This window comes from Podarcis vaucheri, assembly GCF_965113315.1.
Source record: "Podarcis vaucheri genome assembly, chromosome: 4".
In the NCBI taxonomy this organism is placed as follows: Eukaryota; Metazoa; Chordata; class Lepidosauria; order Squamata; family Lacertidae; genus Podarcis; species Podarcis vaucheri.
In genome coordinates, this window is record NC_138762.1 from 17,643,402 (window position 1) to 17,668,870 (window position 25,469).

Below are 25,469 nucleotides of genomic sequence, written 5' to 3' on the forward strand. Positions count from 1 at the left end.
CATTCGGGTTCCAAAGAACATTCGCAAACTGGAACACTCACTTCTGGGTTGCGACGTTCGGGAGCCAAAACATTTGAGTCGCAAGACGTTCAAGAACCAAGGTGCGACTGTGCTCCAAAGTAAAAAGGGAAGCTTCTGATCTCCGCTTGCATGCTGAGAGAGGGAAGGTGATGAAGAAGCACGTAGATCTGAGGCTCCCCATTCCTTGTACTCTTAATATCAAACTGTGGGCTGTCATTGCATCCTAATTGAGGAAATGTATCTGAGTAGGTGGTCCTTTTCAGAATGTGAAGATTGGCTTATATTGTCCTTTCATGTAGTGTCAATGATGACTGCCCCCCTTTTTTTGCCTGCCTGCGTTTCTTGTAACCGTTGGTGAAGTTACACGCCGCTGATATACCGAGGCAAGGAAATAGCTCTAAATTTCATCAGTATGGTAATGATGTATTTGTCTTGGACTTGGAAAATTTGCATTTACAAGGTGAATGGCTTCAGAGCTTTCTTAGCACTGCGAGAGACTAGTATCTGTTGTCAAAGGGTGCTGTTCGCCTAACTAAAGTCACCTTGGCTGGTGCTATGCATATTTGGAGCATGACTTCCATTTTTAATTAACACTGTTGCACAAACGAGAGCTCATGCCCACCCACCCCTTTTAATGAAACCTGCGCCATTCTAAGTAGTTTCCTGCTTGGATGTTTTAAAACCGCACACAAGTAATCACATCCTTAATCTCCCACTCGAAACCATAATATTTAGTTGAGCGGGTTTTCTTCTTCTTCCCGAAATCAGAAATGTTTACGAAGTGATTTTTGTCCATTCACGTTCTGCTCCTTTGTAATGGGCTGCGTGTTATCGCATTACATTTCCGGCCTTCTAAACATGGCATGGCTCTTTAAAACAAATACCCAACAAGAAAGAGCCTGCAGAAAACATATGTTCTTCTTGTTCCCTCAAAGAATCCTGTTTGCCCGGCTGAACAGTCGAGAACTCAGATCTTCTGATGCCAGAGGTCCGTTTAGGAACAGTTTCTATCATCTAAACCTTGAAAACAAGGTTTTGATTAGGTCTAGCGAACCCGGTTCTGCTCAGATTGGACTCCCATCATCCCAGCCAGGCTGCCAAGTGGTCAGGGATTCTGTGAGTTCTAGTCTTCCAACATCTAAAGGGCACCATGTTGGATATCCCCAATCCCAACTATTTTTCCAAGGCCTAGCCCTTTGACTATTATAAGAATGGAAGCCTGTGATCTGACCAGGAGTGCCAACTTGAATAAAATATTGGGGGGGGGGGAGGTAAGCCTTGCTCTAAATTCAAGTTGGTACCCCTGGTCAGATGGACCATGGACACCATTTGAATGGCAATGCCCATCAACTTTTGGGGGCCCAGCCCCCTCAAATATTTTATGGGGGTGGACCTCGGCCCTTAGGAGTTGGCTCCTGTAGACCTGGTGCTTCCGTTTGTGGCTGAGGCCAGGAACATCCATTGTATTTGCCACCAAGATGGTAGGGGGGAAAATGTCCTCTGTGTAGCAGATGGCCCAAGGTCCACCATAATGGTAGGAACAAAGTTACCACTGCCCCATTGTGAATCTCCAGCTCCTTGGTCCATGTCTCTTGGCAGCTGCAGAGGAGGTTAACTAATGCCAATTTCCCCCTGATCTCTTTCCTTTATAGCAGAAAGGAGAAGGGACCATAGGCCGGTTGTTTTTGGTGACATCCCAGAATCACATGTTACTTGTCATCAAGTCAGTGATGGTGGGAACAAAGTAGATTTCCCCCCCTGTACACTGCTTAGCTGGTGGAGCAGTTTCTCTGTATAATTCCAATAATGAGCTAGTCTCTGGCATGCTGTTCTGTTTTCTCTTGGCTGGGCTTATTGTTTTTGCCACTGCTATTGATTTTGCTATTTTTATTTTTTGCATATTTGTGTACGTTTTCAGTGTTCTGAAATTTACTAGGCTGCCGTGGGAATTTTATTGAAGGGTTGGGCATGAATCCCCCAAATAAAGAAATGCAGTTTTAAAAAAATGCTCCTCTGTGAACGTTAGGGATGTAGAAAGGCAGCGATTTCCCTTCCGATCTGTATTCATTACTGTCAGCGCTGTTTTTATCCTACTGTTTCAGTTCAGTTTCTGCCAAATATTTGTCTCACTGTCAGCTATTTAATGTGAGTTATACAGGTTTCCCCAGAGGGTAGGACCTTAAACAAGATTCAAATGGCAAGAAAGAGGATTTTGGCTTAATGGAAGGAAGAACTTGATAATGACATGAGCAGCTAGACTAGGAGGAACCAATGTGTTGCCCTCCATAAGTTGCTGCAATCCAACTTCAGCTTCAGCCAGCATCACTAGGGATGATTGGGGTTGTAGTCCAACAGCAATTGGAGACTACCATGTTGGCAGCCCTGCTGGTCAGTAATCACACAGTTCAAAGATGGAGCTAACCCTTCATCAGCAAAAACACAATCTCCACAGACTTGACTGATTCTCAGGCCTAATGAACAGAGCAGCTCATTCCCAGTGGTCTTCCTCCATGAAAATCAGTTGCAGAGACTGAAAGTCCCCACCTCCTCACCAGGGCTTTCCCCAAGCATCTGAGACCCTGCATGCATGCAACCCTGCCTCCCCCACCCTTTGCATGCCTCTTCTGGTTCTGGGTTAAAAGCAGAGATAAGATCTTGTTGCAGCCGGAGACACCCGTGACTCGTCACTAGCCTGACTCATCTCTGTGTCTTGGCCTCCCTCCCTCATCTTCTGCTTTAGCTTCTGCCTCTGATTCCAGACTTCTCTCTGCCACAGACTCTCCCAGCTCACTAAGTCCTGTTGCCTCTTCAGCTTCAGACACCTCCTCCCGTCAATCTTCTCCCACGTCATTGTCCTACCACAACGCCCTGGGCTGTGCCATCTTCCCTTGGTGGTTTCCCACCTGGTTCCTCCCACCATTCCTCTACATCCAACCAGTCCACAACACCCTGAGTGAGACAGTGCAACAGACTGTCCCAGAAGGGGGTGGACTTGCCTTCATTTTTGACGCTTTTTAGCAGTAGATGGATGACCACCTGTCAGAGATGTTGCAGCAGTAGATTTCCTGCCCTGTCAGGTGTTGAACTAGAGGACCTTTGAGGTCTGTTCCGCTCTATGATTCCCTGAATGCTTTCTTAGTGCCAGTCCAACCAGCCTGACAACATAGCTATACTTGTCGCTTTCCCTGATGTCACCAGCAAAGGAGCCTTGAAAGCTGTGAGGTTCCTGGCTGCTCAGACTTGCCAGGGATCAATACAAGGAGGAAGAAAGGAGTAATGTATGAAAGTAAACAGTTTGAAAAAAGCTGCATGTCTTGACGAAACACACAGGAGAGTTGATCAGGTATTATTGATTAATGCGCTTTGCAGTTGAATATAGACTGGGGTCGGAGCTAAGGTGCTTTGTGGGAGTGTTGTAACATCATTGCAATAAATCGATTTCCACTAGTATTTAAAAACCAGCAGCAGAGTTACAGAATTATACTCAGTTTGAAAGGACGACTGTGGTCTGAAATCATGCCATAAAAAATTGTGCGCAGCTCATAGAAATTTCCGCTCTTGTCAGAGGCAGCTTCCTCTCTTTTCTGCGCCCTGATATTTTTGATGTTTTAAAGTCTCACTAAAATTATGGCCACTTCACTGCCAGTGTCATAGTTGAGCGTTCATGGTGTATAGCAAATGATGGGTGTTTTCTTAACTGAAGTCCATTAGCTTGTTTCGTGGAGCAAGATAACTGAGTGTCCGAGCTTCAGGGAAGCATCAGGAATCAGGAGGGAACAAGGTGCTTTTCGCCAAACAACCTAATCTGTGATTTGTTCTTTGTCCAGCATATCCTTTGTAAATTGAATAAGAAGAGCACACTGCCTTGGTGAAATATTGGCTGTTGTTATTTATAGGCCAGAAAAAACATTTTCCTGAAATTAATAGCATAAAAAACCCCCACAAAGTGGGATTACTTAAACAGGAGAATTTACCCTAGGGAAAAGTTTGGAATGGCAACCTTTTGAAGTCACATTTAAATTTTTGGTAGGAAAAATGTCCCATCATTATGTGGGACAAATTATATGGCGAGGGAAGGTATATGGTCAGGGTCAGATCCAGTTTTGTGGACCCCCGCCCCCAAGTTGTGTCTGATGCCCCCAACATTTGGTGATGCCCACCCACACCCCAGCAACAATGGGCTTACCGGTGCCATTGGGCAACGGTAGTGAGCTTCCCATCATCCAAATTATCTTTAAATGGCTAGGAGGATTGCAGGCAATTTAAAATATTGGACAGCTTGCAGCTGATCTCTGATAAGTAGAAGCAACTGGAATGTGCAGGTGGGTGGGCCCAATCTGTAGCAGGCATCAGCACTGGTGGACCCTCAGTAGATGCTCAGGGGTGATAGGTACTGACACCTCTCCTGTACATATATTTTAGGAATGCCTGGGGCTGCAGTCTTATGCACTCTCTGTACATGACTGCAGTGCACTTTGTTCATAGAGGCCAGGGCAGCTATAGCCAGGGTTACTGGGCAGGTTTTGGCACCACCACAACATTGCAGCAAGTTCAGCTCTTTGCTTTTCCCCATGTGAGTGAATGACAGTCCTTCGTGCATGCGAGAATAAAGGATGCGTTTTCAGTTGAAGGTAGAACTTCACCCATGCTTTTGGTGGTCTCATTGGCTGGAGGAGGTTCCCATATATCTCCCAGACTTTCCCCCCTTATTGCAGCTTATTTATAGGTATCTATGGTAGGAGTCGGGTTGTAAACCTGTCATATTTGCTCATCGAAAGTTGATTTATGTTTGTGGTCAACCAGCTATTCTGCAACATGGGTTGTTCAGGTTTCTCTAGAACAGCAGTTCTCAACCTGTGGGTCCCCAGATGTTGTTGGACTACAACTCCCATCATCCCTGAGCTCTGGCCTTGCTAGCTAGGGGTGATGGGAGATGTAGTTCAACAACATCTAGGGACCCACAGGTTGAGAAAGGCTGCTCTAGAATGTGATAGACTATTTGGAGAGTGGGGCAGAATGTTGGGAACTGAATTTTTTTATATAAAAAAATTACATAATCTATCAACACAGTTGAATAATGGCAGCATGTGGAATATTTGTCTTCCACTAATCAATGCCTATCTTTTTCTTTTCTTATAGGATGAGAGAATGATGTGATGGAGAGAAATATGGGCCATTGGTCAGGTCCTTTGGCCCCCACGCCTGGCCTAGTCTTCCTGCTTGTTCAGCTTTTGGCCAGCGCCTGCCATGGCCTTCAAGGGGCAATGCCATTTGGCTTCCACTTCACACATTCCATATACAACACCACAGTGTACGAGAACTCTGCAGCACGGACCTATCTTAACAGCCAAAGTAGAATGGGCATCACTATGGCAGACCTCTCTTGGGATATCAAATACAGGATAGTGTCTGGCGACGATGAAGGCTTTTTCAAGGCAGAGGAAGTTGTAATAGCTGATTTCTGTTTCCTTAGGATAAGGACTAAAGGTGGGAATTCTGCCATATTGAATCGAGAAATCCAGGACAACTATTTGTTGATAATAAAGGGCTCTGTCCGTGGAGAAGACTTGGAAGCATGGACAAAAGTGAACATCCAGGTTTTAGACATGAACGATTTGCGGCCTTTGTTTTCACCAACCACCTATTCCGTAACCATAGCAGAAAGCACTCCTCTAAGAACTAGCATCGCACAGGTTACAGCAACAGATGCTGATATTGGTTCCAACGGTGAATTCTATTACTACTTTAAAAATAAAGTCGACCTCTTCTCTGTCCATCCAACTAGTGGGGTCATCTCTTTAAGTGGCCGGCTAAACTACGATGAGAAAAACAGGTATGATCTTGAAGTTTTGGCTGTGGACCGTGGAATGAAACTCTATGGTAACAACGGAGTAAGCAGCACTGCCAAACTTTACATACATATTGAGCGCATAAATGAGCACGCCCCAACTATCAATGTCGTAACCCACATTCCTTTCCCTTCGGACAAGGAGCCTACATATGCTATTGTTAATGTGGATGACTTAGATGAAGGTGCCAACGGTGAGATAGAATCTCTTTCTATTGTTGCTGGAGATCCCTTGGAACATTTCCACTTGACTAAGGATGGCAGATGGATGAACGAGTACAAAATCAAAGAGAACAAGCCCATTGATTGGGACCATTTCCCATATGGTTGCAATCTTACGCTCCAAGCAAAAGACAAAGGGTCCCCTCAAAAGTTTTCGGCTGTGAAACTGGTACATATTGCCAGTCCCAGTAGAGGAAGCAGCCCTGTAAAGTTCGAAAAGGAAACATATGATGTGGCCATCAGTGAATTCTCTCCTCCCGGAGTAGTCGTTGCTATAGTTAAGCTAACCCCAGAACTGCAGGGTGAAGGATATAAATTGTCTCCTAGCGAGGATGCAGAGTATTTTAAGATTAATCCCAGGACAGGTCTAATTACCACTGCACGCCCTTTAAAAATTGTTGACAAGGAATTTTACGACTTAGAAGTAACGAACAAAGAAGGATACTTGAAAACACATGTTACTATCAGGATAGAAGATGCCAATGATCACATCCCAGAGTTTACACAACCTTCGTATAGCTCCTATGTCAACGAAAGCGTCCCCGTGGGTACTAGCATTTTGTCAGTTTCTGCTTTTGATAAGGATCGTGGAGAAAACGGCTACATCACATACAGCATTGCTAGTCTAAATTCGCTCCCCTTTTCCATCAACCAGTTTACGGGGGTTATTAGCACATCTGAAGAGCTGGATTTTGAGTCCTCCCCGGAGAGCTACAGGTTTATTGTTAGGGCCTCAGACTGGGGCTCGCCTTACCGCCACGAAAGCGAGGTGAATGTCACAATATACATAGGCAACGTAAACGATAACAAGCCGTTGTTTGAAAAGGTGGCTTGTCAGGGAGTGATTTCATCAGATTTCCCTGTTGGCGGGCACATCACAGCGGTCTCTGCTATAGATATAGACGAGTTGGAGCTTGTGAAATACAAAATAATTTCCGGTAACGAGCTGGGCTTTTTCTACCTGAATCCAGACTCGGGGGTTCTGCAGCTCAAAAAGTCCCTGTCTGGCGCCGGCGTGAAGAACAACAACTTTGGACTTAGTATAACAGCAACCGACGGGGAGAATTTTGCCGATTCCATGTTCGTCAACATCTCTGTGGTTCACGGGAAAGTGTCTTCTAAAACCTTTAGCTGCCGAGAGACCAGAGTTGCTCAGAGGCTGGCGGAGAAGTTGCTGAAAAAGGCTAAAGCCAACGTGAAGCTAAATTCCGAAGACGGCTTCCTGGATTTCTATTCCGTGAACAGGCAGGCCCCACATTTTGACAAATCCTTTCCTTCTGACGTATCCGTCAGAGAGGACCTTCCCATTGGGGCCACCATATTCCAAATCAAGGCCTATGATGCCGATTCCGGCTTTAACGGGAAAGTGCTGTACACCATATCAGATGGCAATACAGACAGCTGCTTTAACCTCGAAGTGGAGACAGGGCTGCTTAAGGTCCTTTTGCCCCTGGATCGCGAAAAAACAGAGCTATATCTCCTGAACATTACCATTTATGACTTAGGTAGCCCCCAGAAAGCCACGTGGAGATTACTTACTATAACTGTAGAGGATGCAAATGACAACGCACCTCTGTTTTTGCAGGAAGGCTACTCGGTTAATATGTTGGAAAGTACTGGTATTGGTGTGGAAATTATCCAGGTAGAGGCCAGAGATAGAGATTTGGGGCCCAACGGGGAGGTGACTTACTCCATATTGACAGACACGCAGCAATTTGTTATCAATAGCTCCACAGGAATAGTATACACGGGGGACCATTTAGACAGGGAATCGAAAGCAAATTATACATTAAAGATAGAGGCGAGAGACAGAGCAGAGAGTGGGCACCAGCAGTCTTCTGTCGTCCCTCTGAATGTTTTTTTGGATGACGTCAATGATTGTTCCCCAGCATTCATTCCCCCTAGCTATAGTGTGAAAGTCTTGGAAGATCTGCCAGTTGGTACGGTCATTGCTTGGCTTGAAACTCAAGACCCTGATCTTGGTCTCGGAGGACAAGTGCGCTATTCCTTGGTGAACGATTACAATGGGAGGTTTGAAATCGACAAAGCCAGTGGCGCTATCCGCCTAAGCAAAGAACTCGACTACGAGAAGCAACAGTTCTACAACCTAACCGTGAGGGCAAAGGATAAAGGCCGCCCGGTTTCTTTATCCTCGGTTTCCTTTGTGGAAGTCGAAGTCGTGGATGTGAACGAAAACCTCTACACCCCTTATTTTTCCGACTTTGCCGTCATTGGATCAGTAAAGGAAAATTCACGCATCGGAACAAGTGTTTTGCAAGTGAGTGCGAAGGACGATGATACTGGCAGGGATGGCGAGATCCAGTACTCTATCCGAGATGGCAGTGGGCTTGGACGGTTCAATGTAGATGAGGAAACGGGTAAGTGTTGCTGCAAACCAAGTCGGAAAAGTTGCAGGTGTCTCGGCAATCCAAGTACAGTCTCTGTGGATTATATCTAATATTATGCATACTCAGAGGAGACCCATTGAAGCTCCTTGACATGACTAACATAAGTCCATTAATTTCAGTGGGTCTACTCTAGAGTAGAACTAGGTTCTGTATATAACCATGCTCAATCTTAGCCAATGGATGTTAACTAACCCTTCAGGGTAATGGAAGTGTGCACTGATATCCACATTGGGTGGTTGTAAATGGGAGCCACACCAGATGGTTCAATTTTGGATTCACTTCACAAGGCAGATAAGCATCGGAACCCACAATGCTTGATAGTTCTCTTCCTGTAAAGTAAATCGAGGCACAGAAGCTTCTTTTGTGTGCAAATTTGCTAGATGGGGGTCCTTCCAGACTTGTGTTTTACTGTGGGTATATTTTGCAACGCATTCTCAAGGCAGCTATAATTTGTTAGTGGTAGATTTAAGTTCTGAGGTGCTTCCTCAATGCTACCACAGTATTGCTTTCTGGAGGGGCTACGGTGCAGCTGAAGCAGGAGAAAAACAAACCAGAATGTTTGTGGTCTAAGAAGTTACAGCATTTCATTCAATAGAAAGTTGAAGAAGAATAAAAGTTACGGGATTTTTGTGGGATGTTATGAGATATGCATGGATTGGAAACGAAGCAGTGTGACCACCCCAAAATCGTCATGCACAAGCAACATTGAAAGTGGGATTGCATTTGACCATCCGAAGAGCATCGGGGGGGGGGGGAAATAACGTATTTGCAATAAAAAGGCTGTCTCAAGGGGCCTTGGTTAGGGATTTAAAAATTAGGTGCTGGATATTAAACTTTGGGCACTGAACGAATGCGTTCTAGCTTTTCTTTAATTATTTCAGCACCAATTGAAATCCTATCTGTCGATCACCATAGCCATGAAAAAGAGTTAATTGCTCAGTTATATCTATCCCAGTGGAGACACAAACTCACATGCTTTCCTTTGCTGCTGCCCTCTTCTTACTGAAAAGCAAATGGTGGCCTATCGGTGACTCCATTACTGCCTGTGTATTATGTTGTGATAACTGTAAATTATGCAGGTCGTGGTGGCGCTGAGACAGTCGGTGCACTCCTGACCCCATCAAAAACGTGAGACTCTGCCAAATGGGCTTTGGGATGGGTGGAGGAAGCATTACTGGGTGTCTTGTTCTCCATGTGTTTTGTTCAGTGGAGTTGTTTGGCTTCTTTTAACAAAAAAGGGCAGTTCAGAAGGAACGTTAATTACTGTAGAAATAAGCTGTAGTAGGGTGAGCCGGCTTGATGTTTGAACTTCGTGCTTGTATCAGGTGTCCCTTTTTTATTATGCAAAATGCATTAAATGTACTCATTTTCCAGAGATGATTATGGGTCTGATGGCTTTCAGAGATTTAAATTACCCCCTCACTGCCATTATGGAACATTATCAAAACCGGGAGAAGGAAGGAGTGGAGGGATACAGCCATATGATAAAATTGCAGTTCAACAAGCTGGTTGTTTAAGTATCTAATAGCTGCTGGCGTTAATGGGACAGCTGTGACATTAGATTAAGTGAGGAAATTAGAAAGCATTAGTTTGCATTTTTTCAGAAATTTCATTAAGAGCTGCCTTTGCATTGAGCTTTGCCCCGAGACGAGCCGCGGATGTGCAGCGCGAACTCGCCGCCGCCTCCCCTTCCTCTTGTCTGCTTCTTCTGTGCCAGTGAATAAAGGACCCTTAAAAGCTGGAGATCTATAGCAGAGATAAGGAAACCTTCCAGATGTTGTTGGCCTGGAACTCACATCTGCCCTCGGCAACGTAGATGAAAGACAGTGATGGTGGGAGCAGGAGTGGCTGGCCTGGTGGGGCAGAGACAGAGCAGGAAGCCTCCTGTCAGAAGGGATGAGACTGCAGTAAGGTTGGGTTTCTGCAAATCCACCAGCGGACCCAATCCAAAACTACACAGTGCACCTACATAAGCCTGACCTTGCTGCCACCTATATGCAGTCATAGATTGGGCACAGAAACTGCTTGGGTTGCCCTGTTTGGTGGTATCTGTTGGGAGAGAGACGGGAAATGTGGCCCTTTTATTTCTCCTTGACCTCTCAGCAGTTTTCAATGAGCATCGACCACAGAGAGAATAATTGGGTGCACTCTTCCCACCTTGGATCAAATCTATGCTTCCAGGTGCTATAAGAAAGCGGCAGAGATAGCGCAGGATAGTACGCACCCCGGAAATGATCTCTTTCAGCTTCTGCCTTCTGGAAGAAGGTATAGGGTTATAAAGGCCAGGACTAGCTGCCTGAGAAACAGTTTCCTTCTGGAGCGAGTGTCCAAGTTAGAAGTGGGCAGCACTGCTTTGCAATGGTTTCAGTACTACTTGGATGGTCGTATCCAGAGGGTGATGCTTGGGCAGTGCTGCTTGGCCCTGTGGAGTCTTCAGTGTGGGGTTCCTTGGAGGATCTCCACCCCCATTGTTCAGCCCAGACACTGAAGTCCAGCGAGAAGTGAGGTTGCAGGGAACCAGGCAATGGGACTTCTTGGTAGTGGCATCCGTCCTGTGGAACACCCTCCCATCAGATGTCAACTATCTGACTTTTAGAAGGCAGCCCTGTTTAGGGAAGTTTTTAACGTTTGGTCTTTTTATCATTATGATGGTGATGATGTTGGGAGCCACCCAGAGTGACTGGGAAAACCCAGCCAGAGGGGCATGTATAAATAATAAATTATTATTATAAATTATTATATTCAGTTTGATTCCCCCATGCTGTTTAGCATCTATACGAAACCATTGAGTGCAGTAAAGCAACATAGTAGATTCCCCCGATTTAACAGCATGCGATGAGAAAAGTCCTGCAAGTTTTTTCAGAAGTAAGAGTGGGATATAAATGCAGTAATAAAAAATAAATAAATAAACAAGTTTCCCTGCTGGGAATTTTCAAGAAGCAGGGAGGAAGCATACCAGCTCCCCAATAAATACACCGTAGCTGCCCTCTCTGCCCACTGAGTTGGATACCCACACTGTAATATACGCAGCACACTTGCTATTTTGGTTTCAAAGAACAGTCATTATGTATATAGTTGTCATTCACGGGTTGCTGTGGTTGAAGTACATAATGCATTTCTTTCTCCAAAGGCCTATGATAATTTTTTCATTTGTTATTAAAGCACAAGATGAAAAAAGTTTCTGTTTGGACTAATTCAAACTGTTTAATCAGACATCAAGATCCCAAGCTGATTATGAAAGCCAGACAGCACTGTATATGCTCTGGGGTCTGGTTTAGGAAAAAAAGCAGTGAAAACATTTAAAAGTCTGTTTGAGCTGCAGCCCTGACACTTGCATTGTGTAAAGGTAGCGTAGTTCGCAACTACATGGCCCAGAGATTCAGCTTCAGATGACAAGGACTTTTAAAGAGTTCTCTGTCTGGAAATCCCTGTGGAATTTGTTTGATCTGGCGCGACCCCCGCTAATTGATTTACGATCCTCAATTAGCTCTTTACTGCCCGGCACACTTCTCCTGCCGCACGCTCTGCTCCGATCTCTCAGTCACGCCGTAGCAGAGATTACACAGCGGTGTAAAACTGTCATGTAGCTTGGCTTCCAGACAAACACACACAGTCCAGGTTTGTCTATTTACAGCTTTTATTCCAACATTTCTCAGGAATTTCCAGGACTATTTGCAGCCATGACAAAACTGCATCCTTTCCCCACAAAGTACCGAGTGGGACTGGCATACTCTTCCCAAGCTCCTCCCAAGCTTCCAAAATTGACGTCAGAATGGTGTGGCATCATGGGAAGAACTTAACCCGTTAAGTTCCAACCTCAACACCCCCCCTTGCTGCACCTTCTGACAAGACCTTTTTGAGCTCAACACCTTACCCTTTGCCTTGTGCTCCTTCCCAGCATCTTTCCCAGGCACCTGTTGAACCCTTTCAACACTCCCAGAATCACACTGTGCGAATCTCGCCCACGCACATGTTGCCTGGTATCTTTCAGGTGGAATGCCCTTTGTTGTGCGACTAGACCTTCTGGGCATAAACTCAGATGTTACCTCTGACTCACTGCCACCAGGAAATGTGTCCTCAGCATCACGGGATTCCCCCTCTGACTTAAAACGTTTTCGAATCCTCTCCATTACACTCACAGGAGAACTAGGCTCGCTTTTGGCCTCCCTTTTTACAACTTGTGGAGAAACTACCGATACCTCCTCCTGTTCCTGACTTTGGTCAGTTACCTGATCGTCATCATCAGACTCAGCTTCTTCTTCCTCCCCCTCATAATCTTCCTGTTCTGAATCAGAGAGACACTCTGAAAGAACATCACGCTTGACAGCAGCTTGTGTCTTTTTATCCTGCTCATAGAACTCAGCGTGTTTACTGATCAGTAACTTACTCTGATCACCTGATGGAAATGCAAATCTCCATGCACTCGCTGTTGGCTCATACCCACAGAAGATCATTTTTCGGAACTTGGATCCGTCTGGCCCCTGCAAAGCAGCAGGTACCGGCACAGACGCACGTGACCCGAACATACGCAAAAAATGAATCTGGGGTTTCCTGCCATGCAACAACCCAAACGGTGTGTCCCCTACCATGGAATTGTAGGTGCGATTCCAGGTGAAGCTTACATACTTGATTGCCTCCAGCCAAAACCTTGGAGGTAACCCAGAATCTTCCAGCAACACCTGTGCAGTTTTAACCAGAGCCTGACACTTCCGCTCTGCCACCCCCCCCTGATTGGGTGAAGTCACTGTGTGACGTATCCCTTTCTTGTGAAAGTACTTCTGCAAAGCAGAACCTGTAAACTCAGCTCCTCTGTCACTTGTGACAGCTTGCACTTTGGTGGAAAACCTTTGTTCCACCCCCTCAATCCACCCTTTGATCAGCTGTGCTGCATCATCCTTGGATTTGAGACCATGTATCCAGGAATTCTGAGTAAAATCCTCCTGCATCGAGAGCAGAAACCTTGACCCTCCCAGACTTGGTTCCTTTACAGGACCCCACAAATCTATGTGAATCAGTTCAAAAGGCCTTGTTGTTATCCTTTCAACCTTTGGATAACTGCATCCTTTTACCTTTGCCAGTTTGCAAGTTTCACAACTTACAGCATGTCCACATTCTGAGATATTACAACCATTGGAAACTTCCGGCAGCACCTGTAGTTCTTCAAGAGAACTATGAGCTGTTCGTGTATGCCAAGCATGTACGCATGAATCATGATTGGGAATTGTAGCACGCAGTGCTTGTGCTTTCTCAACCTTCCCACCACCCTCCAGAGACGTTTTAAGAATGAAGAGATCATTCTGCCCCTTTTTAACCTTGGCAAGCATCCTCCCTCCTTTGGAGATTGTGCACACATCACCCTGAAAACAAACCGTAAATCCCTTTTTCAGTAAATAAGGCACAGATAAAAGACAGTGTTGCATCCCAGGAACAGTACAACACTCCAACGTTTCCTGTAAAATACAAAAATGCAAATTTACAGCATTAGTCATATTTCTTTTCTGTCCATTTGCAAACAGTACAGTTTTCCCGGCAGGAATTGCCGTGCAGTTCCACCTCTCGACAGCAGGTGTCTCTGGAATCAAATTGCGATTAGCTGCAGAGTCAATAACAAAACTTAGCTCTTGGCTTGTCCCACGGCTGTCTTCAGCCAACGCCAGACTAGCCGTGATTTGATAAGTCTCCTGACGTTGTTTTCCTCGTCCTTCTCTTGCGTTCCCACGCTGACCTCCCCTTCCAGACTGGTTCCCATGGAAACCCGACTGATTTCCATGGAAGGTGTCCTTGAAGCCTTCCTGTGCAGCTGCTCTCTGTGGGCAGTCTCTTTTGAAATGACTGTGGGATCCACACACGTAGCACCGACGAGTGGCAAAAGCCTGAACAAAGCTCTCATCTGGCCTTGCCCCCCCCTTTTTCCCGGTGGGGTTGCCTGCGCCAGACTTGCTCTCCCTTAGACGTCTCTCCTGTTCGTCAGCCAAGCGTCCTGTGACGTAAGCCAGAGTCAGATCCTGCGGACTCATAGACTCCAAAGTTAGACATAAATTGTCATAACTTTTGTCTAGAGAGCTTAGCAAAATATAAACCTTCAATTCATCTGTAAAGTTCACCTGCAACAGCCGCAGTTCATTAAACACAGAGAGCATCTCTGTAACATGCTGTCTTATGTCCCCACCTGGACGCAGCTTCATCTCAAACAACCGCCTGGTGGTGTGGATTTTTGCACCAGCCGTGGTCCTGTGGTGCACTCTTTCAAGAGCAGCATAAGCTTCATGCGCAGTTTCCAACCCCTCCACATGGGGCAACTGTGAACCCTCCAAACTGAGCACTATAGCTCCCAGGGCTTTCTGATTTTTCCTCCGTGAAGCATGCGCATCTGCAATTACTGCTGCTGCAGCTCCGGCGGCTGGTTGAGGCAGTGGAGGCCCTAAGACCGCCTCCCAAAGACCCTTAGCTACCAGCCAGGCCTTTAGCTTTCTGCTCCATTCCGCCCAATTTTGGCCGTTTAACTTTTCGAAAGGCACGGAGAATGACTCATGGCCGTCCGCCATCTTCTCCCGTTCTCCCAAGTGGGCCCCAAGCTGTACTTACAAAAGCACCAGCTCTTCTGGCGTGGAGAAACGTTTCCTTGCTGCTCTCAGCTCACAGCTCCACAGCATTCAGCAACAGCGTCTTTCAGCTTGCTTGCTTGCTTGCTCCCGTGCTCCTCTGCTAGACACCGCAGATTTCTCAGCTCCCGGCAGCTCTTCCGTGACAGTTTTACGATAGGTGATTTAGGTTACCCATAACCTGTGGAATTTGTTTTCTCTGGCGCGACCCCCGCTAATTGATTTACGATCCTCAATTAGCTCTTTACTGCCCGGCACACTTCTCCTGCCGCACGCTCTGCTCCGATCTCTCAGTCACGCCGTAGCAGAGATTACACAGCGGTGTAAAACTGTCATGTAGCTTGGCTTCCAGACAAACACACACAGTCCAGGTTTGTCTATTTACAGCTTTTATTCCAACATTTCTCAGGAATTTCCAGGACTATTTGCAGCCATGACAAAACTGCATCCTTTCCCCACAAAGTACCGAGTGGGACTGGCATACTCTTCCCAAGCTCCTCCCAAGCTTCCAAAATTGACGTCAGAATGGTGTGGCATCATGGGAAGAACTTAACCCGTTAAGTTCCAACCTCAACAATCCCTACCCCAGAAGATAGCCATAGGACCTCCTCCCTTGTGGCACTCTGTCCCTAGGTGACCATAAAGCTTGTTCATAATGTCACTAGATAATCAGCAAACTTTTGAGTTCTGCAGGATTTGTTGTCAGGTTGGATGTTAAGCAAAGGAGTTGGGGTGGGGTAGGGAACTCGAGGGACACGGGTGGCACTTTGCTCTAAACCACAGAGCCTAGGACTTGCCGATCAGAAGGTCGGTGGTTCGAATCCCCGCAATGGGGTGAGCTCCCATTGCTCGGTCCCTGCTCCTGCCAACCTAGCAGTTCGAGAGCACGTCAAAGTGCAAGTAGATAAATAGGTACTGCTCCGGCGGGAAGGTAAACGGCGTTTCCGTGCGCTGCTCTGGTTCGCCAGAAGCGGCTTAGTCATGCTGGCCACATGACCCGGAAGCTGTACGCCGGCTCCCTCGGCCAATAAAGCAAGATGAGCACCACAACCCCAGAGTCGGTCATGACTGGACCTAATAGTCAGGGGTCCTTTTACTTTTACCTTTTAGAGAACTATCTTAGTGTTAAAGCAGGAATGGGGAATCTTTTTGGGTGGCGGGGGTCACACCCTCATTCTTCCTGCCGTTGTGGGCCAAATTTGTCAGTTGGGAAGCCCTGTCACTTTGATGTCAGGGTGACACGGCTTTTTGTCAAATGAAGCCTCACTCACAGACTCCTGTTTGATCTAGGAATGGCAGGGATATAGATTTCATGACCTTGAAAGTGCCAGATTCTGTAACTTGTCTGTCCATATTTTTGTTTCCTAGATAATTAGTTGTGTGTAAAGTATATCTCCACGCACAGCAAGAGTCAAGTTTTTCTTATTTAAAGTTCACCTCAAGAAGGGGTAAGGGAGGCATATAGATCCTTGACCACCTGGTCTAGGAAATCTGTGGAGGCCACAAACTGCTTAGCCAAAAAGTCGCTGCTTCCAGTGCATGAAGGTTTGTAGGTGTTGATCGAAGTGTTTTTGATTTTGAAGTTTTTAAAATGTTAACCTACCCTTGGGCTTTAAAGAGTTATATCCCCTCCTTAAGTGATAAAAACAGCTGGAAATTCCATTAAGCAAAGGTGGGATTTTAAATGATTATAAATTGGGCAGATTGAATTCTTCTGAGCCCGCGCAGCGGTTTCATAACACAATTCTAAATTTTCTTATATTAAACGACAGTAGCAATTGAAATGGCCTCAAAGATGGGCTTGCATGAATCGAAATAGAAACTTTCCAATTTGGGGGCTGGAAGTGGGAGGAGGGGAAAGGCCTTATTTGCGGCTCCAAATTAACTTGTGCTGGGAACTTATAACACTAAGAGAAGCTTTAGAAGGAGGCGGCGGCGGTGATCTCTTCCTGCTACTGTTTCATCTTGGGGAGATGAGTAGGGTAAACACATTGCTCGAGACAAGCTGCATCTCATTTCAGTCTTTCCAAATGCTTCTGCAGGTATATTTGAGTTGAAGGGTGCTTTCATTTATCATTACCGTTTGAAGGAGTTTGATAAATATGTATGTTTTGCCACTGCCGAGATAGAGTTTCATTGAAAGGAAAATGTAATAAAAATGAAGATTTGGCTGGCGGGGGGGAATGGTGGTGGGGGTGACAACCAGCCAGCCCTACCTTTGTTATTTTTAGCTTCCATTTTTATGAAAGGATGTCTTATCTATGGAACAGATCTCTTGAGAAGCTGCCTGCACCATTCATCCGAGGTTATATTAAATTCTTGGCTTAGTGGTACGTGAGCTATAAAAGGGAGGCTGGATTTGACGTCGTGCTGAGCAGTTTTTAATTACTGGAATACATAGCCTTTCCATATAGCAAGATGCTATATGGAGTGCCAAGTGTGCTATACTCCAAATGCCATTACAGAAGAATTATAATTTTTAAACTTCATTGCGTCAGATCCTCTCACTTTGCATTTTTGGAAAGATTGTTCAAGGCATTCATTCTTACGCCATGATGTTGGTGACGTTGCCATCAAGACAGATGGAGCTTTACATAACCTTGCCCCCTCTAAGATGGCAATGCTACCTTAGTGGCAAATCAATTTCCTTTCATTCAGAAAGATTCCCTGATTTAATCCCCACCATCTCTTGTTTAAATATCTCAGGTACAGGGCTGGGCAACTTACCGTCCAAAACCAGTTTGAAGTCTGTTTCATAGTATCTGACCTGGCAAGATATCGCGAATCACGATCTGTGTGAGGGCTGGGTGATAATCTGGTTTTCGGCATCGTGATACATTACCAGCTAAACATAGCTACATATCACAATGTCTGAAATAAGGATGGAATTATGCAGAGGTGGGCAGTTAAATAAATACAGTTGTATCTTGGAAGTCAAGCGGAATCCGTTCTGGAAGTCCTTTTGACTTCGGAAACCAAGGTGCGGCTTCTGATTGGCTGCATTAAGCTCCTGTAGCCAATCGGAAGCCACAGCAGATGTTCGGCTTCTAAAAGAATGTTTGTAAACCGGAACACTCACTTCTGGTTTTCGATTGTTCGGGAGCCAGAACGTGCGACTCCCAAGGCATTTGGGAGCCGAGGTACGACTGTATGCATTTATTGATGATTTTATGGATACCTGGTTGATTTTTATTCTCATGTGCTTTAAAGCACCTTGAAATACTGTTGTTGTTGTTTATAAAAAAAGTCTATTGGTTTTATTCTTGTACATTGTAAACTGCCTTGATACTTTTTTTTCAATAGAAGGGCAGATTATAAAAAAGCAAAACAAATATATAATACAAGAACCATGGACCATTCATATAAGACTCACCTGCCTTTAATTACCACCCCCATCCTGTCTCTCCTTTATACTGATACCTGTGCCGTTGTTGTTACCACTACTGCTGCTACTACCCTGGCTCACTTTGCCTTTGCTTAACATCTTATTTCCTTTTGTAACACGAGTAGCGCTCAAGTGTTAACTTTTGACACGAGCAATAAATGGAATTGAGTGGCTAAGAGCACACTCTAGAAACCTCCCCATGTTAAGAACATCTATTTTCCTTTTGACACAATACGTTGAATTGAGTCATTTAGCCCTTCTGCCAGCTAAGTATAAACCGATCAATATTGTCTGAACACGTCTCTGTCCCCCCCCCCCCGCCAAACATCTTTCTCTGGCTAGGGAATTTCCCTGGACTGTTGTTATGACTCTTTGTTTGAATGAAAGGGAAAGTAAGGAAAGTCTTGACCCTGAAAGCAGTGCTGGATTCATCCCACCAAGACCTGTACTGTTGACCTTAGTGTAGCATAATTGTTTTTAAAAGTGTTGGGAACATGTTCCGTGTTTCGTAAGAAGCACCTCCGTGCTTAAACCCTTGGCAAAATTTCAGTAAAACGCATCCCGTTCTGTACTGTACAAAATAAGTGTGTGATTAAAAAGCAGCAACAACAAATTGGCGATTGAGTAAGTAAGTTATTTGGCCTTTGCAGATAAAAGGAAGAAAACCATTAGCTCTGTGGAACTGATAGAATTAGCAAAATGCATTCTTTAAAAAAAAGAAGGTTTATGGAGATTGTCTCACAACTATGTATTATTATTAAAAATCCATGCTGGCGGTTGCACCTACAGAAGAGGAGAGGGCGGAAGAACCTAGGTTTACAACCCATTAACAATTTATTTTGAGGGTAAAGTGTCACGTTGCCTGCAAACGTGTGTAAGAAAGCCTCGGTAGTTGCTTTTTTCAAATAAAAAGTTCTCAAAAGGATGTGCTTTTGACTGTACAGGGAGGGGAGGCGCTCAGTCCTTCCATGGTAGGCCATTTTCACTCTCCAGATCCTCCTCTTTGCCTCAGCTGCCTTTACAGATGCATGCTTACAAGAATAAAGGCACATCTGGAAATTTAAAGGAGAAAAAAAAAGAGTTTGGGTTACTGACATTAAGCAGAATAATCACTGGCAAGGAAAAGATTAAGAGCTGCTTCTCCACTCAAAACCATGCCCAATGGTTTTCAGTTCTAAGAAACTTTCTTGGTCATGCTGGAGTGTGACCAAGAAGACGAAACTCATGGTTTATAGGCATTTTTTGTCCATTGTCCCTCCCACACTGTACGTTTGTATGGGAAAATAAGACGTGGGCCTACACCAAATCAGAAACGTTGGTTCCACCTAGGTCATAGAATCACAGAATTGTAAGAGTGTCATCTAGCCCAACTCCCTGCAATATAGGAATCTCAACTAAAGCATCCATGACAGGTGGCCATCCAAGCATTGTCAGCCATCTCTACATCAAAGGTCACCAACCTTTTTGGACCAGGGAACACATTTCAATTTCTGAGATGGTGCTGAAGGCCCCAGCCACAGAATGACTGCCAAAGGGGCATGGGATAAAACAAAATTAGAGTGTAGCCCTTGGGTAGGCAAACTAAGGCCCGGGGGCTGGATCCGGCCCAATTGCCTTCTAAATCAGCCTGTGGAAGGTCTAGGCATCAGTGTATTTTTACATGAGTAGAATGTGTCCTTTTATTTAAAATGCATCTCTGGGTTATTTGTGGGGCGTAGGAATTTGTCCCCCCCCCTCAAAATATAGACCGGCCCTCTGCTGAAAAGTTTGCTGACCCCTGGGTTGTTGCCCCCTCCCTGCACAACTGCATGCTTACCATAGGAAGTCAGCTTGTCCTGCTGTTCCTGATTCTAGAGACATAGCTGTTGACGGCACAGGAACCACCCAGGCAAGAGGGAAATGGAGTGAAAAGGCTCGTTTGTTGTAGCCATGAACAGGAGCAGTTTAAAGGTTCTAATTGCTAGTGGCTATTTGGCGTGACGGGACGCAGGTGGCGCTGTGGGTTAAACCACAGAGCCTAGGACTTGCTGATCAGAAGGTTGGCGGTTCGAATCCCCGCGACGGGGTGAGCTCCCGTTGCTCAGTCCCTGGTCCTGCCAACCTAGCAAGTAGATAAATAAGTACCGCTCCGGCGGGAAGGTAAATGGCGTTTCCATGCGCTGCTCTGGTTCGCCAGAAGCGGCTTAGTCATGCTGGCCACATGACCCGAAAGCTGTACGCCGGCTCCCTCGGCTAATAAAGCGAGATGAGCGCGGCAACCCCAGAGTCGGCCACGACTGGACCTAATGGTCAGGGGTCCCTTCACCTTTACCTATTTGGCGTGACACCTAAATGGAAACTCCACATTCAGAAGTATTGTGTATTTGAATATGTTGCTGCAAAACATGAGTTAGAGCTATTGCCTTCAAACTCTGCTTGTGAGCTTCCCAGACATATCTTTGTGGGAAGCAGAACTCTGGACTAGCTGGGTTTTTTCCCCTTGCTTTTAACATGTCCCCGTGCAGCTCCCATTCATTTCAATGGGATGTGCAGAAGACGTTACTGGAAATTTTCCTTTCACATCCCAGTGCCCTCCACCTGTCATTCTTCAAACTGGGGGGTGGGGGTTGGAATCATCAAGGCGTCTTTTGGGCTGACAGATGCTCGATTTCAGAACTGAAAATTAATTTTAGAACTGCTTGCTCTATCAGTTTGTTTTTAAGTAAGACTTGTGTTAAGATGCCCTTGCATGTTTTACCGTTTTGCATTGCAGTTGTTCTTGTTTATTTATTTGTAAGTGACAAGAGGCAAGGTAGAAATTTTAATGATTTTTTATTTTTAAAGAACAGGAATGGGCCTGGAGCAAAGTCCTCTTGTACTTCCCTGAAGGAGCCTAAAATCCTTTGTCAATTTTTGAAAGCGTGGCTCTTTAACAGAACCACCAGTGTGCTTATCTCGGTGCCCTCTTAAGAAGGTGAATCCCTTTTCCTGTTAATATTCTACTAAATAAATCGAGTTAGCATAATAACCTAATCACAAACACATTGATCTATCTCTGGGCTGTTTCTAGATGTGATAAAATGCAGTTAAGTAGGAAAAGGGATGGTTCAATATTGTACAGCATGTTCCCCACATCTCTCCCTTTTGTGGGACACCCCTCCCGCCTCAAGCCTTGTATGTGTCCCCCATCAGAAACTTCCACTTTGCAGAAAACTTGTGGATCTTGCTGCTGGGAGAAAAGAGTAGAATTGATTTGGGATGAGATGAATAAGTATGGAGAGGAGGATGAGCAAGTCAACTTCGGAAGCCATTGCAGTCAAAGTAGAGTTGACTTGAGAGGTGAGAGTTAGGGCTGGGCGATATATCAATATATTGTCTAAAACAGGTTTGAAGTCCGTATCGAGATACTGGTTTCATAGTGTGTGTGTGTGCTATGCAAAAATCATAACATTGGAAAAACCATGAAGCCAGCCAGTGCCTTTACATAGCTCCATCCTTATTTCAGATATTATGATATATCGGTTTATCAAGATGTTTAGCTGTTGATATATCACAATGTTGAAAACCAGATATTGCCCAGCCCTAGTGAGAGCAGAGACTGGGCAGGAGTGGATGCTTGGCCTCAATGCTGTAGCCATCTTTGTTAACAATGGTTTGCAATGCCCTGAATCATAATCCGATGTGGACCGTTATCAGTAGACTCTTCCACTCATTTACTCATTCTAGCTCCCCACTACACCCCAAGGTGGCAGCAGCAGTTTCATGGGTGAATTGAGGGGAAATTAGGGGCCAAATCAGCTTAGTGAAATAGTTTTACAGACCAAGAGAAAGCTCGTGAATGAACGATAAATTAGTTGTTGATATGAACCAGCTAGCGCTGCTGTGGATATTTGCGAACACTGAAGGCTGCGTTAACGACAACAGCAAAAAAGGCTGTGTCAGCCGAAACTGGTCGAGGGCGACAGTATCTTGCAATAATTTTTGAATCGGTGAGGCAGGGAGTGTGAAATAATGATCTACAGTGGCGCTGTGGACTGCAGGTCGCGTTCTGCCGCGGAATCCCGGTTGCACTGCCACAATCACTTTGGCCTGGAATATAACCTTGACAAGCCTGTCTGAGGCTGATGAATGGGGAGTCCGAGAGCACAGGGAAGGTATTCTCATTAGATAGGCAATTTCGCTGTCCCTTTATCATAGAATTATAGGGTTGTAAGTTGTAAGGAAGCAGAAGGCCATTCAGCCGTGTACATAACAACACCTCGGATTAATCCACCTCTTTGCCATTGTGTGGCTTGCCTCACTTAAGAATACAAAAAAATCACAACACAACACAACAGAGGAAGGAGGAAATAAATCTACCCCAGTGCTCTTGAAATGGTATAACAGCATTTTAAAGCAAAGTATTTACGATACAGATCCACCTCCCACACATTATTTTGAGAGGTTGCTTGGGATAGAACACAACCAAGTTAGCTTAAGGCATTCAGCAGTTTCATTTCCCCATTTATTTCGGCAGGAGTAAATCGGACCCCAATAACCTGGTAAGTTAAGAGTAATTTATTTTTTGAAATATGGAGAAAGTGGTGGGAGTTATGAAAAAGCACAATACAACTACACCCATAGTCAATGAAAAATGGTGCAAGACCTTCACATAGACTGCTAGTACCAATCCCTGTGGAGCATTGCTATAATGGAAAAAATAAGCCATCAAGTAGGCTTGTACAAGGGCATGTCACACCTGGCTCCTTTTATATGATAAGCCCTTATTTTATTGCATATACATCACAAGGAGCATTTACAAAACGTCCAACACTCCAGGCCTGGAGTATTTGGCGAAATTGATGCTTATTTTATATAGAGCTGTAGTCATTCACAGGCTGTGAGTTTTCTGTGTGATCTGGAATGGAAGGAGGAAGGTGGTTAATTTCATATTTGTAAGCCATGGCACATATGTTGTTGTTTTGCTCTTGTTTTTGTTGCATTTTAGAGGACACAGTTTTCTTTTTTTCTATGCTGAAAGAAGCCAATAAAAAGAATTAAAAATAATATTTATATTTACGTAGAGTGGGGCTGTGGCACTCATCTTGCTTTCAGGCCGGTGTTTGTCCACATACAGCTTTACAGGTCATGTGGCTAGCATGACTAAAACTGCTTCTGGCGCAACGTTCACCATGACGGAAGCCAGAGTGCATGGAAACGCCATTTATCTTCCCGCCACAGTGGTACCTATTTATCTACTTGCACTGGTGTGCTTTTGAACTGCTAGGTTGGCAGGAGCTGGGACAGAGCAACGGGAGCTTACTCCATCGCGGGGGATTCGAATCGCCGACCTTCCGATCAGCAAGCCCAAGAGGCTCAGTGGTTTAGACCACAGCACCACCCGCATCATACACACACAATAGATCATATCATACCCAGTATTTTCAATCCATTAAACCTATATCCCCCTTTCCTCCTAAAGGAGTCCAAAGCCAATATTTTGTTGGGTCTGTTTGGGTTCCAATACTGAACAAATGGGGTCCAAGTTTTGCAGTTATTTCAAGCGACTGCTGGGATATACAAGAACCCTGTTAAAAACTCTACATGTCGGATGCAGGAGCACATTTAAAGTTGCGTTTCCTTTGGACCTAAGTGTTCTGTGCAAAATGTACTTAGCAGGCAGATGGTTAGTGAAGACTTTTCTTGATGTTTCTCATGAGTTTCTTGCATGACTGAGAGGATACAGATTTCATAACTAAAAGTAGAATAAGTGTTGAAAACTCCGAGAGCTGGGAATTGCTGGGTTTTCTTTGAGCCATGCTTAACTCTTCCCAGTGGACCACTGGACTTGAAGCCCACACCTGAGAGACCTGCAATTGTTTAACTTTTAATATTCTCTTGTGTAGAACAGGAAAGCCCTCTTGTCAGCATTCTGCCATCACCAAAACTGTGTGTCTGCAAAAATCTTCCACGCTTGCTCATCTCTGTCATGGGTTCCGTTTCTGTTGTTTAGATTTCTTCGCCTATGTCAACAGCATGAACTTCATCCAGTCCTCATCTGAACATCTGGACAGGAGCAAAGTCTGGAAACAGAATGAAAACAGTGCTCTTGCCATCTTGTGTTTTTTTTAAAAAAAACCAATAAGAAAGGATGAGCAACCCATCCACCCCAAAAGGCAATTGAACACAGCAGAATGACCAAAAGATTCTTAGATACAGCAGTCTGCAAGTCTGGCCCAAGACGTTTTGCTAACTTAGTGGAAAAGTAATTGGTGCCCTCTCCACAACTCACAGTGCAGAGTACTTTGAGGTCAGCCAAGTTATTTTGGTGTTTGAGGCAGAAAATCCCACAAACAGCTCTTCGGGAGAGGCTAAATATACAACAGCAACAACAAAAAATGAAATAAAGAACTTGCTTGCTTTTCCACCACGCCCCAAAACAGCTGCCTGAGGCAACCACCTCGCTCTGCCTATTGGTAGGACTGGCCCCCGACAAGTATGAAATGGATTGCCACTAGATTTAAGGCAGGTTCCATAAAGTACTTCATGACATAACACATAGTTAATTTATGCCTCCTCGCAGCTTCAAACAGATGTTGGCGCAGTGGCTTGGTTTTGCAGAAAACGTCAAGACTTCCACTTGCGCGGCAGAACTCCCCCTTCTGCTCCTCTCCCCAGCGCACACCCTCAAAACCTTCTTCTGGGGGTTGGGAGACCCTCCCCAAAAGATTTTGGGAGAGGGAATCCCATTGTACGAGTGGATCCACCTCATCCCAGTTAGTAATTATGTTTCCTATTTTCCATTGGGCCAAGGAAGTATATAGCATTCACCCTTCTTGTCCCAAGCATTCACATGGGTTTGTGTGAATGCACATAGACTGGCAACGGGCACTGTGGTCTATGGGGGTAAAGCATGCCTTGTATGTTCTGCTCCAGTCATGGATATACAGTTTCGTCTTAATAAAAAGCAAGGATGTATCCCATCCAGCCTCTCCTGCATTGCATGCTTGGGTTTACCCTGTTTA

General features: G+C 45.1%; 1 protein-coding gene across 10 annotated transcripts in view; it reads left to right on the forward strand.

Moving 5' to 3' along the window:
* FAT3 (FAT atypical cadherin 3) overlaps positions 1-25,469 on the forward strand; it is a 460,237-nt gene that overhangs the window by 106,501 nt on the left and 328,267 nt on the right. For all 10 annotated transcript variants that reach the window (XM_082218934.1, XM_082218933.1, XM_082218936.1 and 7 more), the window contains exon 2: positions 5,161-8,469. In XM_082218934.1, coding sequence (XP_082075060.1) covers positions 5,178-8,469 — 3,292 coding nt within the window. In that variant the 5' untranslated portion in view covers positions 5,161-5,177. The remainder of the gene's footprint in view (positions 1-5,160; positions 8,470-25,469) is intronic.